This window comes from Melopsittacus undulatus, chromosome 1 (assembly GCF_012275295.1).
Source record: "Melopsittacus undulatus isolate bMelUnd1 chromosome 1, bMelUnd1.mat.Z, whole genome shotgun sequence".
NCBI classification, from domain to species: Eukaryota; Metazoa; Chordata; class Aves; order Psittaciformes; family Psittaculidae; genus Melopsittacus; species Melopsittacus undulatus.
Genome location: NC_047527.1, coordinates 11767284 through 11785269, shown reverse-complemented (window position 1 = coordinate 11785269; position 17986 = coordinate 11767284). Strand labels below are relative to the sequence as shown.

Below are 17986 nucleotides of genomic sequence, written 5' to 3'. Positions count from 1 at the left end.
GCACCCCCGCTGCCGCCCATCGCCAGCTGAGCCGCTCGCCCTCAGCCTCCCGTCCCAGGCGGGCCGAGCACAGGACCCCGCGGTCCGCCCCTCCTGAGGTACGAGCCTCGCAGCGCAGCCATGACAACCCCAACACTCAGCTCCACCCCACCCTCCCTAGCGTCACATCGCCCTAGGAGCCCGGCGTGCGCAAGCCCCGCCTACCCCCCGCCCTGATTGGGCCCCTGGCCATAGCGCCATCTCGGCATAGCAGCGCTGATTGGCCACACACCGCTGAGGCACGGGGCGCGCGGTACGTACAAGGAGGTGGAGGCTGCTGCTCATTAGCATAGCCCCGCCCCCGACGAGTCTCCCCCCTCACTCCCACCACCGCCCCTCCCGCGCTGTGAGGTGCTCGCTGTGGGGCGTTGCGCCGCGGGAGGGCGGGCGGAGGCGGCAGCAGCATCCCTGTATCCCTGCATCCCTGTGTCCCTGTATCCCTATAACCCTGCATCCCTGCCCATGAGGCTGCCGTGCGGGGACCCTGAGGCGAGCAGGTGCAGCATCAGCCGCGCCCCCTCCGGGGTGTGAGCCTGAGCCGCCCGCCTGGGCGTGTCACGGGCCGGGGCCGCTCCTCCCTCCCTCAGCGCAGCCGCTTCTGTCCCTCCCCAGACTGAAGGCTCCGGCCGCGCCGCCGCCAGCGGGGGAGCCTCGGTCCCGGCGGGCTGTGCACGGCGGAGGGGATCGTGGAGGTGGTGTGGGCCGAGCTCCAGGTCCCGGAGCACCGCGAGTGGTGTCGGGCGTTTCCTCAGGGCGCGGAGCGGAGCTGAGCTCGGTGGTTCCGAAGAGGACGGTTTAAATTGTTTTTTTTACTGCGGTTTCGGAAGGGTCGGGACGCCCCTTTCGGGATCCCCAGAGGGGCTCCCGAGACAGCCCAGCGAGGTGCAGCTTGTTACTTGGTTCCTCCTTGGGATCTCCCTCCCTCCCTTCCATCGCAAAAGAAGTCTTTTGCATTTGTATGCCTATTTTTTTCGGTTCTCTGCACAAAACCCCGTTTTGGACTGTATCCATCAACAGGAAAGCCTTGGAGGAAGCGTCCAGGAGCAGCGAGCAGTCCCCTCACGATGTGGACCTTTCTGGGTATCGCCTCCTTCATCTACGTGTATAAAAAGTGTGGAGATCTCATGACTTATGCTAACAAGGAGGTGCTGCTCTACATGTTAGTGTTTTTCTCCCTGGGCTTGCTGCTGTCGTACAGGTACCGCTTCAGGGGGGCCAAGCAGCAGCAGCAAAAGACCCACCTGGGGATGCTCTCTGATGTTCTTGCAACTTTACCACTTGTTGGCTTCTTCTGGGCCAAACCCACCGCGGGATCTCAACAGGTTGAACAACCCAAATCCAGAAAGGTAGGTTCAATGCAGATGGGGTATGTGGGGTGCAGTATCTTCGTGCTATTCCCTCTGGCCTCTGACTTTCTACTCTGGTGAGGGAAATGACCTAAGAAAGGATTGGAGAGGGTTTGTCTTTAGATGCTGGATGTCTTGATTTGTTTGTGTTTTGTGTTCGTTTTGGATGGCAGAAGAGTGAAATTATTTTATAGAGTCAAATCAAATGTGTTTGAAGAAAGATTCATAGTGAAGAGTTAATATGCTAGCAGAAGAGTATCTTCAGCTGCCAGTCTGTTGTACAGATGAAGGAATGGAGGAAAAGGAAAGGCTTGGAGAGCTGCAGCTTTTCAGCCTGGAGAAGAAAAAGCTCAGGGGGATCTCATCAAAGTGTATAAATGCTTAAAGTGTGGGTGCAAAGAAGATGGAACTGGGATCTCTTCAGCGATGCTTGGTGATGGGACAAGAAGCTATGGGCACAGACTGAAACACAGGAGGTTTGCTCTGAACATCAGGGAGCACTATTTTTCCTGTGAGGGTGGCTGAGCACATGAACTGATCGCCTGGAGGGGTGTTGAAGGCTCTGTCCATGGAGGTATTCAAAACTCAGATACAAATGGTCCAGGCCCATCTGCTCTGACCCTGCTTTGGACCAGCTAACCTCCGGAGGTCCTTTCCAACATCAGCTATTCTGTGGCTCTCTGATCAGCTTCCTAATGTTTATAGATAAACACATTTGTCTAGATGACTGCAGGTAACTTGGAAATTATATCTAAGCTATTGCTTGTACAATAGCTGCACGACCTGAGCTTGGATAGCTGGTCTGTTCCACGGAGCTCAGCATGAGACTTGCTGTGAGACAGTGGAGCTTAGCTGGAGCCCTGCCATTGAGGACTGTCAACTGGATACGCATGTTCAGTATATCTGTGGCTCAGCACTTTCCCTGTGCACTTCAGGCATTTCCAGCTGAGCACTGACCCCTTGCACAAAAGAGCTTGAAACCATTTTTGGCTGCAAGGCAGAGGTTCTGGATTTTTATATTGTTTTTCTGTTAAAGCCTGAGTTTACCCCAGTTTCTTGTGTTATCTGAATTCAGTTTTTCACTAGATGTAAACATGACATGGTGTCACTATTCTGTTGTTCTGGGCATTTGTTTCACTGATGCAATCCTGTTTTACCATTGTCAGCACTGCAGTGCTGAGGCATTTGTGAAAGAGTTAGTTGGACTCTTTTCCCACAGCTGGAGAAATCACTTGCTGGTTTGCACTGGAATTGCCCTTACAACTTTTTTTTTCACATTGAAGTGTATTATTAGGTGCTGTTGGAAGTTCTTATAACACAGTTGGTCTTTAGGTACCAGTTTATATGTTAACTCATACCTGATCTGATATGTATCAGTTCTTAGCAGCTTTAAATGTAGGTGAATGGTAATTTTCCCTGTACTTTTGACTGATGAATTTTCATTTCAGGACCACTTCTTCATAACATTTCCCAGGTAGCTGCTTCTGCTAACAGTTTTCCATGCTGAGTATTATTATAAGCTGTTACTTTGGTAGGTAGGTTCACTTACAGTAAAATTAAAGAGACATGCATTTTCCAGGGAATCTGTTTCCTTCCAAAGTCCTGAGGCACACTCCATGTGGTAGAGGCTCACTGGTATGAAGGCACTGGTTTATGTTACTTTATAGACCACGAATACGGGACAGCTTTGGCTTGCTGCTTTTCGTAGGAACTCTCAGTCTCTCTGAGAGTTAATGTCTTTGGGCAGCAAGGCAAGTTTAAGCAAGTATTTTGATTTTTGTTTGGGGGATAGGAAGGGTGTTGTTTTTTCTTCTCTCTGCTTGTTGTGGTTTTGTTGCATTGTCGAGTACAACTCAACTGGAGATGCTCTCCAGCTACCACTGTGCTCTCAGTCCCTCAGGTCAAAGTAAAACTAGACCAAAGTCAGCTCTCTGGCAAGGTTATGGTACATGTAACTTTGTTGACTTTGTTTCTTAAAGGGTAAAAGAGACATAAACTTCTCAGAGGTGTATCTGACAGAGACATCTCCAAATACAACATTATCACCCCAATACAACCCAGAAATTATCATTGTGGGATCAGGCGTCCTGGGTTCTTCCTTGGCCACGGTGCTCTCAAGAGACGGAAGAAAGGTGACTGTTATAGAGAGGGATCTGAAAGAACCTGACAGGATAGTTGGAGAATTGTTGCAACCTGGAGGTTTTAAAGCACTTAGAGACCTGGGTCTTGAAGGTGAGTGCATTTAAGACTCTAAATATATCTGCAATGCAATAGTTTTAGAGGAAGCATGCCTACTGGGAAAAAGAACAAATACATGATCTGCGCCTAATATTTGAATTAAAATCGCTTATGTATTTCTAATATGCCATTTCGAAAATAATAATTCTTCAGTGTGTGTTTTGATTAAGAAAATTGGATTGTAGATAAAGAAATACTTTTAATACATAATTAAGCTTCCTTAAAGACTTCTTTTAGCTCATCTGTTGGTTTCTGTTTTGCAGATGCGGTAGAAGGTATTGACGCACAAACTGTAAATGGTTACATAATTCATGACATAGAGAGCAACTCGGAGGTTGAAATTCCTTATCCAACATCTGAGGATGGGCGCGTGGCCAGTGGAAGAGCTTTTCATCATGGCCAGTTCATCATGGGTCTCCGAAAGGCAGCTATGGCAGAACCCAAGTGAGTCGTCTTCTGAACTGCTCAGTTGTGATCTAGAGATTCGGAACCACTGTTCCCAGCATCCGTGAGATTCCTTAACTACTTCCCTCTGTCCCAACACAGAGAGCTGCAATGAACAAGACTGAGAGAATGGAACAACTATAGTTACTTGTTCTATTTTCTGTAGATACGTTAATGAGTTAGATGTACATCGTACATTACCTTTTGTGGGACAAGTTAATCTACAGAAGTATAGGTGTTAAGTTTTAGGCAAGATACTGGCCCATCCATGTAAGAGAACAGTTCAAGACTAAAGGGTCAATTCTCTTCTACTGATTCTTGGGTTTGGTACTTTACCAGGAGTAGAGACCTCTTGTCAGTAAGTCATGTGTAGAGCCTCCTTGGTCAAGAAACAAGGGGCAAATCTGTGGTAGTCTCACAATTACAGAATGGTTAGAAAGGACCTTTAAAGGGCGTTCAGTCCAGCCCTCCTGCAATGAGCAGGGACATATATTTCTTCCACTGGTGTTATCTATGATGCCAGAATTTGAACTTCTTAGACATTTGCATGTTCTGCTTTTACTGATAACAGGAAGTCAAGCTAACTAGACAGGAGCACTAAATGAAAGTAGCTTGTTCTAGATATTAACTTCTGGTTTTGAGAATCTTGAAGACACCTTCTCTTCCTAAGGAAATAAAACTTAATGATTGGTATTTCTGTTACACAGGAGATGATAGGAAATCTTTTATTGAAACAGAATAGATTCTAGGTGCTGTATTCTGTGGGATGTTTTTTTTGTGTTTTTATTCCCCTGAATAACAGTTACAAGGGAAATGTGGCGTTATCTTTTTACTGTACATTCCTCTTCTGAATAGGAAATTGCTTTCTCCTGTCATATCTATTGTATCATATGAATTATTAAAAGTAGTACTAAAAGACAGTAGCCACAACCATGTTTCATAGAATGCTTTGGGTTGGAAGGGACCTTAAAAGTCATCTGGTTTCAACCTGCTGCCGTGGGCAGGGACACCTTCTGCTAGGCCAGGTTGTCTGTCCAGCCTGGCCTTGAACACTGCCAGGGATGGGGCAGCCACAGCTTCTCTGGGCAACCTGTGCCAGCACCCTCACAGGAAAGAACTTATTTGTAATATCTAATCTAAATCTCTTTCCCTTTAAAGCCATTCCTGTTGTCCTGTCACTATGTGTCTTGTAAAAAGCCTCTCTCCAGTTTTCTTTTAGGCCCTTTCAGGTACAGGAAGGCTGCTCCAAGCCTTCTCTTCTCCAGGCTGAACAACCCCAATTCTCTCAGCCTGTCTCCATAGGAGAGATGCTTCAGCTGTTCTGATCATCTTTATGGCCTCTTCTGGACTCGAGCAGGCCCATGTCCTCTTTTTCTGGGGGCCATGGAGCTATCAAAGCTTGTTGAGGCTTCAAGTTCAGTGAAATTTAGGCAATTTTTTGCTCAGCCTGCAGGGAGGGAGAACTGTGGCTGTATGCAGTCTCTGAAGCAGAAACTCACAAAAGCTAATGTTTATGACTTGAATTCAATTCTGTCCCCTTTTCCCACACCATCTGTAATGTTCACTTTGTGTATACTTGCTTTCAGTATAATGGTAGCAAACTACTTCTCGATTAAGGTGTGGGAGAGATCAAGAACTCTTTAATAGTTCCACGAGGCTTTGTTTTTCATCTCAAAGCTTGTGAAAATGTAGGGGATAATTATTATTACTAGTCAGTATATCCTCTTTATAAGCAGTAGGCAATATGAATTTATTTCAAATGAGTAAAATGAATTTTGATGAGGAAAGAGGAAGGGCCTCATCAGTTAATTATTATAGTGGGTGAGAACCAGAAAAAGAAGTGAGTACTCACTTGGACATCTGAATTGACAACTATAAAAGGAATTTAAAGCCAATGGGATCCACTGTACTCTGATTCACGTGCTATTAGTGTGACATGTTGCTGCCCTCCCTTGCTGGTGAAGTTTCGATCAGTGTGCTAACACATAACCACTCATGTTTTGGTCCAGCCAACCTGCCTGTTGCCTGGCAAATGGAGCTCAGAAATTTCTGTGCTGGCTGACATGTAGAGAAGACTTGAATTCAATTGCTCGTGTTCCCTCCAAGAGCCCAAAATACCAAGCTCTTGAATTCACATGTAGACCTTTAGTTAATTTCTCCAAGATGTGGAATTCCATCTGGGTATGCAAATATTTGTGAGGGAAAGAGTGTCTGTGTTGAGCTAAAAGTCTGAACTTCTGCAATCAGGTTTAACAGCTTGGACCCAGCAGGGGATATAGGTGTACAGGGATTTAATTTGTTTACCCCAAATAGCTCTGTTTGGGAGGTGGAAGTAAGGGATTCTTAGTTCAAACTGTGAACATAAGCATTAGCAGAACTGGAAAAGCATAAATAGCAAGAAAATGGGGGTGGGGGGGGGAAATACAGGAGTATCCTGAGTTCCTGAATTGAGAAACTAGATGACCCTGTCCTAAACCGATTAGGTTATTTTGGACTACTCTGGAAATTAGGTACCATTATATTTCTCTTTGTGGACATGTTAGTGTAGAATTGCTGGTTCAGATCTTGCTCCTGAATTCTGCTTGCAGTCAGGTCTCACCTGCACTGTCAGCATTTCCCATCTTGAGCAGGGATGTTTTGATCAGCTGCCTGGTTTCTGACCATTAGTAGGTGTCAAACTCCTCTCTGCAGCTCTTACATGGCCATAGAGTACCTGAAGCACAAATGGGGATTCTGCTAAGTGGTTTGCTGTTTGAGATAAGCACACCAGTTTTAGTCTGTTCTCAAGTATTGAACCAAATGGTAGTGTTGAAATGAAATTAATGACAAGCACTTTTTGATGTTTACTGCGGCTTCTGAAAGTGGTCAAGAACACATCTTTGTACAATTGAAGCAAACACTTTGTTTTGGCAGAGACAGGATTAGTGAAAATCTGGTTTTCCTTCTTTGTCTAGTGCCTTGAAATGCTGGCAGCAGTAATCTTCCATTCTGTTTTAAACCCTCTGTTTTGTTTCAGTGCAAAATTCATTGAGGGAACTGTGGTAGAATTGCTTGAGGAAGATGACTGTGTCGTGGGTGTTCAGTATAAGGACAAAGAAACTGGAGACACCAAGGTAGGACAGTTCTGTGTTACAATCTTTGTTAAACTGTTGAGAAAATCAAGGGTTGGTTCATACATATAATAATTAAAAAAACCTTTATTTTGGAGCACTGGCACAGAAATAATGGCATTATCAAGCAAGTGAAAGCTTTAATAAAGAGAGATACTGTCCCAGCATATGGGAATTCTTGTTATAACTTTGTGTGCAGCTTGTACATTTAGTGTGTCTGGAGAATTCAGTTCATTATTTCAATATCCATACATCTGGAGTTTACTGGGGGAAAGCACAGTATGTTAAGATTTGTGCTTTGCTTGTGTGTAATGATTTACACTTCCACATATGCTTCCACCATCAGCTGAGGTATCTGAAAATAAGATAGGTGCCTATTTAGAGAGAGCGTTTTGTCCAATAATATCTTGGATCACAGAGTTCTGGCCTATTTCAATTGCATCACTGATTTGATGAATATTCTTTGCCTCAACCAGTGCTAAACTGCTATCAAACTGTGTGAACTCATAATTAAAAGTTTAGGAAAGACCAGTCTGGGTAGAACCAATGTGCTGAAGTGCTGCATATACTGCTTGTTCTCTAGAAGAGCCAAGTTTGTAATCTCCATTGTTGACTTCAAAATTCCTTTGCTGCCTAAAGTCATGGAGACAGGGTGTTTCCCTCCATACAAGATTGAGAAAGTTCCTGTGGAGCTGGAAGCTCCTGCTCTGAGCATTACTAATGGAATCTCTCATCTTTAGGCCATTTAGAAATGGAAACAGTGGTATAAAACAGTATGTAAAAGAGCCTTTTAAAAGTACTTGCCCAGGATGTAAGAAAGCTGGTTGGGTTTAGAGCCTCCTCAGGCAAATGGTATTTCAGCCTGCTTGATGGCAAAGTGCTATAAGAAGTAAGTTGTAAGAGAGCTGAGTGGAAGCACTATCCTTAACCCACTTGAGGTAGCTGGAGAACGGAGGAGTTCCAAGTCCTGTTCCTTGGTCTGTCTTGCATGTTACATAAAACGAGTAAAACATGTAAAGATGTCCGCTCTAGTAGAATAAACCATTGAATCACATGGGTACTAGAAGGAGGGACTGTGAGAGGAGGAGATTCTGGAGGATGGAGTGGTTTGTTGGTTGCTTGCGTTATTTTCCACAAATCCAATCGGCTTTATCATCCAGCAGTGGTTTTGTTTGGGGTAAAGGGAGAGAGTGCATATTTTGTTTTGAGATTGATTTTTAAGTTTTCACATGTATGGATGTTGTTATTGTAATTTTAAGTGTGACTTATTTGACCACCAGCAGGGCGACCAGTGTTTTAGCCTGCATCTGTCCCGAGAGCCTGGATATTGTTAAGGCTCTGAGTTTCTGTGTGCATAATGCAGATAAACAAATTCATGTTTATGCTGAGGTTCTGTAACTGGAAAGAGCTGTTTCATTTGGTGGCCTAGATCTCCTTTGACTTTAGAGAAGGAAATTTCCACTAAACATGTGTTCTTAACTGTGTTTCTCTACTTGTGACATTTTACAGCTGGGAAACAAGTTGGGGAACCCAAACCAAAACCCAAAGCCTGTTTCCTGTTTGCATTCCTTAGCCCCTTTCATAAAGAAAGCAGTCTGATCTCTACTGTATTACTGTGTTCTCCTGTTCTCTTCCTCCCTGTTGTCTTCCACATCACCTTGTGAGACTTTCACTCTCTTCAGTGAGGTTCAAATTAGCCAGTATGCTCCAAGTCAACTTTATGAAAACCAGGCAACTGAATAAGGTCTTAGTGTGTTAACTGTAGGAAAACTAGCATGACTGTTCAGATGATGAGACACCAGGGAACCCTTATGTGGAGTTGACTTTGCTTTAACTGCAGGAACAATTAGAACTTGCAGTATTCTGAGGTGGGAATCTATAGGAAAGAGGATTTATTAGCTCTGCTCAGGAGCTCACTTTGATAAGCTCAGAAACCATAAACCTCTATTATTTTCCTCAGCTCTGTTCTCATCTGATTTTTGTCCAATGTCCCATTACACAGTAAAAGATGTAAGGACTGTGTGACACACCTCCATTTCTAAGCAGGAGAGAACTGCTCGCAGAGGAACCATAGAGGAACCCACTCACATACTGGCCCACCAGGTGCTTCCATCCAATAATAAAATGTTTTCTGGACTACTAAGGCTTTTTTGCCTTGTTACTTTCTGAAAGCTTTCCTGCTTGTGCCAAATGTGTGAGACTGTTGAAGGCCAAGGAACAATACTCAGTGTAAATCTATCATTGTTTGCAGTTACATCACTGAATAGACTGGCATTGAGAAAGCTGTAGGTAGAAGGAAACATCTACCTCTAAATTATTTCTCGTATAATGATAGTATAATGGCGTTGTTATACTACTGTACAATAGATTGCTTAAAAAGGTATGTGAGTAATTGCAATGATTTGTATATGTTGGAGTGTGTGGTAAGTATTAGGAATGTGCCTACACTTGGGCTGAACCTCATCAATTTACTCAGGTTCTATTTTGTGTTTTGTGTGTGTGCACTGTTTGTTCCTATAGTTCCCAAGTATGCCAGGAACTGCTCAGGGTTCACTGCTTGCTCTTGTAAAGATCTTGTAAAGATCTTACTGCCTTTCAATTTGTAGTGCTTTGGTTTTGTTGAGTTGCTTACACATAGCTCTGGAATTTAAAATCTTCTCTTGATTTTCTTTTTTCTTCTATATGCTGAAGGCAGCAATTACTCTCTTGTCTTTTTTTGATCCAAGTTCCTACACAGTGCCATAACTATGGGGTTTGAAGACATGTTTAAAAAAGCCGAAGTTTATAGTTAGATCAACTTTTAGAGAAAATAGGGTTAAGTATTGCTCCTGTGAGACCTCACCTGCAGTATTGTGTGCAGTTCTGGTGTCCTCAACATAAAAAGGACATAGAACTATTAGAACAAGTCCAGAGGAGGCCACGAGGATGATCAGGGGTCTGGAGCACCTCCCATGTGAAGAAAGGCTGAGAAAGTTGGGTCTGTTCAGCCTGAAGAAGGGAAGGCTGCGTGGAGACCTCATAGCAGCCTTCCAATATCTGAAGGGGGCCTACAGGGACTCTTCATTAGGGACTGTAGTGATAGGACAAGGGCTAATGGGTTGAAACTTAAACAGCAGAGGTTTAGACTGGGTATAAGGAAGAAGTTCTTTACCATAAGGGTGGTGAGGTACTGGAATGGGTTGCCCAGGGAAGCTGTGAATGCTTCATCCCTGGCAGTGTTCAAGGCCAGGCTGGACAAAGCCTTGGGTGACATGGTTTAATGTGAGGTGTCCCTGGCCATGGCAGGGGGGGTTGGAATGAGATAATCTTAAGGTCCTTTCCAACCCTAACTATTCTATGATTCTGTGATAAGTATGGATATGAGGAAGGCAAAAATACATAAAGTAGAAATACCTTCTGTGATCCTCTTACCTGTCTATTGCTTGTAGAACATGTAATGCACAATCGCAAATGGGAGCTTGGGATTTGTTTCCCAAAATTGAAAATGTCCTATATTTTTTTTACCTCGTGCTGCAGGAACTCCATGCACCGCTCACTGTTGTTGCTGATGGACTTTTCTCCAAGTTTAGAAAACACTTGGTCTCCAACAAAGTTACTGTTTCATCCCATTTTGTTGGTTGCATTTTAAAGGTAATGTTTATATATAATATTATGTAAGTCATTATACTACTGCTTCTTAATGTGGGGCTGAATTTCACTGAATATGTTGTTGTTCAGCATCTTTTCTGAAAGAATCAATTAGAACTATGCTTTTAGATACTTAACCAGCTCTTTTATCAGTTTTTGTGTTCCTTTGAGGACTGCTTGGATATTTTAGTCTATGTTTTAACTCTCACATTATTGATGCATACCCAGTTAACTAGTACAGTTGCAGATCAGATTTTTGACTCTTAAACCACTTCTAAGCAACTTTAAAAGTTAGATTTCTGGTTTAAAGAGTGGAGTACCATGCTAAGCATAAAGTTCAACAAGGGAAGGTTTAAAAGAAACTGGATTAGGATTCAACACAGGAAGTTTTAACTGAGCACTGGGCATACTAGACCTGTTCTCAGATACTCTTTTTCCTCAAAGGATAGTTTCAGCATCTCATATGAGGTAGTGCTATATATGCTATTAGCATATAATTCCTGCATTAGAAGAGGACACCATTTTAAAGCTAGAACCCAATTTATAAGCTAACTTCTGTGGCTGTAAGTGCTTTGACTGGTTTTTGTGTTGAGGTGTCAGTAGCTGAGCTGGTGACACTTGTTTTTCACAGTACTCATATGACACTTGTTCAGGGAGCCGAGATCTTGAAGTTTAGATCATCCTGGTGGTTGTGGGTCAGACCACTCATGTTTTATACTCCAGAAGAATCTTCAAACTATGCTTTTGCCTGAAGGTGGGGTGCCTTGTACACAGGTACAAACTTACCTTCAGCATCTATATGCTTCAAGAAAAAGTGGGAATCTAGGTTGGTAGCTGAGTGGTTGGAGAACCCAGGTAGAAATGCTGGCTGGGCCTTGCATTTTGTGGCTGCTGCACTGACTATTGTATTAACAGCAAAAAGAAAGAAGGGAGAAGACACCAAACTACCACATTTTCACTGGACTGGGAACACTAACTTGGAGGAACTTGAGCACTTTTTGGGTCCCAAACCCAGTTACCACTGCCCAAGGACCTCCTGTTTCTCTACTTTGGAAACCTATGTAAGACCTGGTTAGAGAACCCTGTGATTCTTCCTCAGTTGGTATCTCCATATAGTTGCATACAGAGATTGTACGTACAGAAAGAAATACAGTGCATTTCTTTCCCTCCCAGCACTTTCTTTATGAAAAGAGAACATCCTCTTAACAAAATCCACTACAGTGATTACATTGCAGGCTTTCAATGGCATGTCTTAAATGTTAGCGAGGTGTTTGAGTGAAATGGGTAACAACGTATTTTCTACGTTTAAATGTATTGTGAAAAGAATTGTAACTACACTGAAGTTAAGAACTTTCTGTTTGAAAACACTTGTTCATAGAGGTAAATAACACACTGCGATATGGGATTTTATTTCAATGTACTTAAGAAAATGCTTTTGAATTTCTAAAGCTCAATATCCTTTCATTAGTTGGTCTCAAGCTTTCTTCCCCTTCTTTTCTCTTCAAGAATGCACCACAGTTTAAAGCCAATTATGCTGAACTTGTGCTAGCTAAACCCAGTCCAGTGCTTATCTATCAGATTTCTTCAACTGAGACTCGCGTCCTTGTTGATATTCGAGGGGAAATGCCAAAGAATTTAAAAGAATACATGATTGAGAACATTCATCCACAGCTACCTGGTAAGTGCAGGAAGATTTCCTTCCATAACTGGCACTGTTACATGTGCCAGAAAGGCCCATCTCACTGAATCCACTGAACCGTGTGGCCTTTTTCCATGGGCACAGTTACTGATGCAGTTCCCATTCACCCTTCTTTGATTCCACATCCCACAGCACTTTGTTTAGCTCACATCTGAGACTAGCAATTCAGAAGGATCCTGTCTGTAAGAACAGGTTAAAATGGGCTGTGTGAACATGATTTTAGACTCCTAAGTTGTGTAACTGAAATATTTGGTTATCGCAGATCACTTGAAGGAGCCATTCTTAGTAGCAGTTCAGACTGATCGCTTAAGGACGATGCCTGCCAGCTTCCTGCCCCCTTCAGCTGTAAACAAAAAAGGTGTGTGTTATGGAATAAGAGGGGTAAAGACATTATGGACTTCTCTGGGGACGTTGGGCTTTGTTGCCATAGATGTATATTTGGTGTTCAATACAATTGTCAATTCTTCTGTGAGAGATAAGTTTGAAACTATAGCCTGGGCAGAGTGCAGCTGGGATATTTATATTGACAAGACTTCAAATCAGGGCTTGCTTGATTTTTATGTTTAAATCACTCAGTTGCTTAGGCTGATACAAGCTTGGTCTTTTTAAGGAAAACTTGATTAAAAATGGGAAGAAATTACCTTAAGTGTGTGTGTTCTTTGAAATGCACACATAAGAACCTGTAGGGGAGAAATACTGAGTTTGTTCATCTTTAAGCCTTTTTAAGCCTGTTCAAATTAAATCCTTCCTTCCTTCCCTTCCTCCCATCTTATATAAGGGAATGAATTCTTAGTAAGTTTGATTAGAAAAAATAGAGGGTTTGGTCATGCAGTATCCCATGAATTTTTCTCTTCCACATAGGTGTTCTGCTTTTAGGAGATGCATATAATATAAGACACCCTCTGACTGGTGGAGGAATGAGTGTTATTTTAAATGATATTAAAATATGGAAGAATTTGCTCCAGGATATTCCAGACCTTTATGAAGACTCTGAAATTCTTCAGGTGAATCTTTACTTTGCAGCTTTCACTGCAGTTTGATGACTCTTTTCTAAGTTCTGTGCAGCTTGGGGACATGTGTAAGTTTTTAGCCAGGCACAGCAGTCTCCAAACTGTTGGGTAGTAAATCCTACATGAGGTATTCACCAGGCAACGGAGTTGTGGTCTGGGAGTGCTGTAGCTGTGTGGCAAAAGGCAGAATCAACGCTGCTTGCTGATCTGTCATGTTGTGCTGAAGGGGACAGGCATCCTGTGTCTAGTCAGCACACTTTGCTAGTGTGTTATGTGCCTCTGTTAATAATGTGCTTGTAACACAGGTTGATGGTAAATGGGGTGGGGTTGGCCATTACTGTTGTAGGAGTAGGGAATAATGAGCATGTGGACCAAGTTGTTCCAGGCACATCTCTATGCTCCGCTGACCTTTTGCCTGCTGCATTAATCTTGCAGTAGGAAGTTAGGAAACCTCCTTCTTTCCCAGCAATCAGCACCATCAGTGTTGATGCCAGCTTTGTTTTACAGTGAGATTTTTGGCCCAGAATTCTGCTAAGTAAATAATAAGATTTCTTATTTATTTCTTCACTGCTTTTAATCAGGTTAGGCAGGGGGGTTGGAACCAGATGATCTTAAGGTCCGTCCAACCCAAACCATTCTATGATTTTATGTTGTCTTGGCTAAGTTACAGCTAGAATAGCTATAGATAACAAATAAAGGATTTTGAAACTGTATTTGAGAATTGAAAAGCCCTTAAGAGGGCTTCTGCATGTTAGGATAGTACAGGACTTGCCTGACCACACGCAGATACCTAGATCTCAGCATCACCTCAGACTTCCAGTTATTTCCTACTTCCACTCAGTCAACAGCAAGAAGTAGATAACACTTCCAGTTTCTGACATGCACCAGCCACTACAGGCTGAGGTGAAGCACACCCTTCTGTGCTGCCTTTTCTATATTTAGTAAGAGAAGCCTGGTTCAACAAGTTTCCAAAATTCCTTACTGACAAAGATTCCGCACTGATCAACTCCACATGAGTATGACTCTAACTGCCTGCTTGGGAATGTTTTGAATATGCTTCTGTATCTACTGGCAGAAATACTTACGTCTTTTGTTTTTCCTTTTCAGGCCAAAAGGACATTTTACTGGTCAAGAAAAAAGTCTCATTCTTTTGTAGTGAACGTCCTTGCCCAGGCCCTGTATGAACTCTTTGCTGCCACAGATGGTAAATATATCATAAAGATAGCTCCTGACTAATTACAGCTTGATAAATAAACATGCCTGGGGAAAGGGGGTGTGTGTGTATGAATGTATGTCCATGTGTTCTTGCATGTGTATATATATGTGTATTGATAGATACTAAATATATATATTTAATATATATATTAAATACATAAATACATATCTGTGGAAGGAATTTAGTGAGTTAGTTTGCATTCTCTGCCTAATGGTTTAGTTTTAGTGGTATGTAAACTGAGTTTTCGCAATGTGAAGGCAAGCCTGGACTTCGCTTTCAAAAAGCAAAACCAAAGAAAAACCCCACAAAGAAACAAGCAGAAAACACTTGTTCTTGTGTTAGTTAATTCATGAATATTCTATGGCTGTTCTATAAGACTATCCTTTACTTCAATAAAATTAGCTCAAAATCCAGTTGAATTTAACAGAACAGCTACCAAAGTACCAAAAGTCTTGGATTTGATATCACCATTGTGTATGCTGAGTTAGTTTTGAGTATGTGTTGAATATATTTGTTGAGTCATTGTAATTCATTTTGTAGATTCCTTGCATCACCTGAAGAAAGCCTGTTTCCATTACTTCAGGCTTGGTGGAGAATGCGTCTCAGGCCCTGTTGGATTGCTGTCTGTGTAAGTTCAGGGTGCTGGAAATGGCTAATGTGAACAGGAGAGTGTGGTGAGCCTCTGTGCTCTGCTCCCAGTCAGTCAGCTCTGAGCAGGGACAGTAGTCCAAGTCCACAGGAGCCTGTTTTTAGGATTATACTAAAGGTTGGAGCTTTTTTAGATGTCTTTAAAAGCTGACTCTGTTTTGGTTTTTTCTTTGTAAAGCATGCCACTAAGAGCTGCAGAGAGGCTAATGTGTGTGGCATGGGAGTTTGAATGAGGTAGAGTGGTCCAGACTGGCAGAGGACCTGGTGGAGGTGTTTCGTGCTTGACAAGTTGGGAATAGCAAAGGATGAGGTCTCCCATAAAAGAGCATAAGGAATGGTGGAACTGTCAAGGTGTTCTGATTGACCCCTCAGAAACCAGTGACTGTGCAATAATAACTCGTACTGCTTCGAGCATGTGAGAATGTGTGCATTTGTATTTCAAAGCCTGTTGAGAGTAATCCCATGGGGGCTGATGGAGGCAGGCACAGGCTGCTGGGAATGAGAGTGCAGCAGCTGCATTGTGGGGGGGAACACAGAGCATAGAGCAGCTCCAGGACAACAAAGTGTGTATTTTTCAGTTCAGATGCGAGCACCAGAGCTGCCTAAATCAGAAGCTGGGGGGAGGATCATTCTGAGTGCAGATCTCTACTTGTATAAACTTAATTCCTGTCAGTGTTTTCCAGTACTGTTTATTGGCATGTTCTATCTCTTTGTTCTCAATACAGGTTATCTCCTAAGCCAATGGTGCTGATCGGCCATTTCTTTGCTGTAGCATTATATGCTGTTTATTTTTGCTTCAAGTCAGAGTCCTGGATCATGAAGCCTCGAGCATTTGTCAATAGTGGAGCCGTTCTTTACCGGAGTTGCTCGATAATATTTCCACTTATTTACTCTGAAATGAAGCATTTAGTCTACTAAAATCCAGGGGGAAATGACTGGAGGAAGAAAACATGAAAATCACGATGCCTTCAAAGTCTTTGGAGCTCTACTATTTAATAGTGCATTATGTTTTCTTCTCTGCAAAATGTGATTTCCTTGATAAGGATCTGACTTAATTTTGGTTTTGTGGGTATATACATATATATTATATGTAAATATTCTTTTCTTTGCAATTTCAGTCCAGAAAGGAGATAGCTATTTACAAGGACCTTGATTATGTGTTGACACGTGGTAGAGAATTGCCAGTTTTGTCAGAATTTCATCCCTTGCTTTTGCCATTGCTGAGTGCACCACTAATATTAATAAACCGAAAAGTGAAAATGGTAAACCATATGCTGCTATTTTCCTTCTTTCTTCCATGCTTTATCCATGCTTGCTTCTCTTCAGACTTCTCATGCTTCTCTATAGACTGTTTCTTTACTGTGAGATAGTGTAACATTCTTAATTTGGGTTGTTTCATTAGGATCCAGTCTCTTCCATACCAGTTGCAGCTGAGATACTGGTCTACAGACACTTAAAAGGACACTATGAAGGATTTCGGATCTTGAAGTGTCATCATACCTTTAACTTCAGTCCCTGTTGCAAGTGCCATGTTGCTCTTCTGAAATCATTAGTTACACCAGAAGTCATTTAAGCAAGTAATAATCAAACCGTAGTCACGTGGCTGCTGCATTGCACTCGGGTACTGGAAACGTCCTGGAACATTCTTTCCTATGTCCCTCCCTTGTCATACCTGAGGGGTTTGGGTTGGTTTTGCTGGGGAGGGTGTGCAGCTGAAGCTTAACACTGCCACAGACTGAAGCACAGCAACAGACTGCATCCACTGAAACAGATTCAGGCCAGGTTATTCCCAGAGACAGTAACCTTTAATATTACTTGTAAAAACTTATGAGAAGTAGCACAAAGTGTCCTTTTAATCCTTGGGGTCCTTTAATCCTTGGGGATTTTTTCCTATAGAAATTACTGCATGCTACTGGAGAGCTTACGTCTTGTACTGTTGGTCACTCTTCCTCTCCATGTTATCACTATCAGTGTGCTTCCCTCTGTTCTTCTGCGTTGTCAGTTTTCTTTACCTTTCTCATTCATTTTTCTTATGGTTGCTTTGTGTATCCCTGTGTGGCTCTGCTGTTTCGGCTGCCCTGAGCAGTCACCCAGCAGTGCTGAGAGTGCAGTAACGTGCTTCTGTACTGGTGAAACATCTGGAAAACAACAGATTGCACCAACTGCATCGAAGCATCCAGTTTGTGTTGGACTGTGGGGAAAAGTCTGGGGAGAGGCTTCTTTAGCGTTTCATGGGGCAGATGATTCCAAATGTTCTTTTCCAGAAGCAAAAGCATTGGTGTTTTTCTCACCGTTAACACTGTCGTTACCCTATTGAAATCACACACACCATGAATATGTCTGTGCTTTACCTTCAGAGTAAAGTACTCAAACTTTCTGATAGCATTCTCTATGGGAACTAGGAGCTGCCCCTTGGAGGGTAACACCAAGTTTGCAGGGTTTATACAAGTGTGTTCAAAATTGGTGATAATTGTGAAAATATTAATTTTACATTTTCTGGTTTTTTTTTAATTTGATTTGCAGTCGGTCTCCTCAAAGTCCAGCACAGAAAGGGCCTGAGCCAAATACCCATCCTCAGCTCACTCTAATAAAAGGTTATGATATCTGTA

General features: G+C 42.7%; 1 protein-coding gene across 1 annotated transcript; it reads left to right on the top strand.

Moving 5' to 3' along the window:
• The first annotated feature begins 602 nt into the window (after positions 1-602).
• SQLE (squalene epoxidase) lies at positions 603-17986 on the top strand. The gene is made up of 11 exons (XM_005143851.3): positions 603-1385; positions 3365-3617; positions 3887-4067; positions 7084-7180; positions 10694-10807; positions 12311-12482; positions 12766-12861; positions 13365-13507; positions 14621-14717; positions 15270-15357; positions 16103-17986. The coding sequence occupies exons 1-11, from the start codon at positions 1104-1106 to the stop codon at positions 16293-16295; spliced, it is 1716 nt and encodes a 571-aa protein (XP_005143908.2). The 5' UTR covers positions 603-1103; the 3' UTR covers positions 16296-17986.

What these genes read in the sequence shown, in the direction of transcription:
- SQLE (XM_005143851.3), top strand. Translation starts at nt 1,104, where the DNA reads ATGTGGACCTTTCTGGGTATCGCCTCCTTCATCTACGTGTATAAAAAG. An exon ending in CATTCATCCACAGCTACCTG is followed by an intron (nt 12,483 to 12,765) that starts GTAAGTGCAGGA and finishes TGGTTATCGCAG; the next exon opens with ATCACTTGAAGGAGCCATTC. An exon ending in AAGACTCTGAAATTCTTCAG is followed by an intron (nt 13,508 to 14,620) that starts GTGAATCTTTAC and finishes TTTCCTTTTCAG; the next exon opens with GCCAAAAGGACATTTTACTG.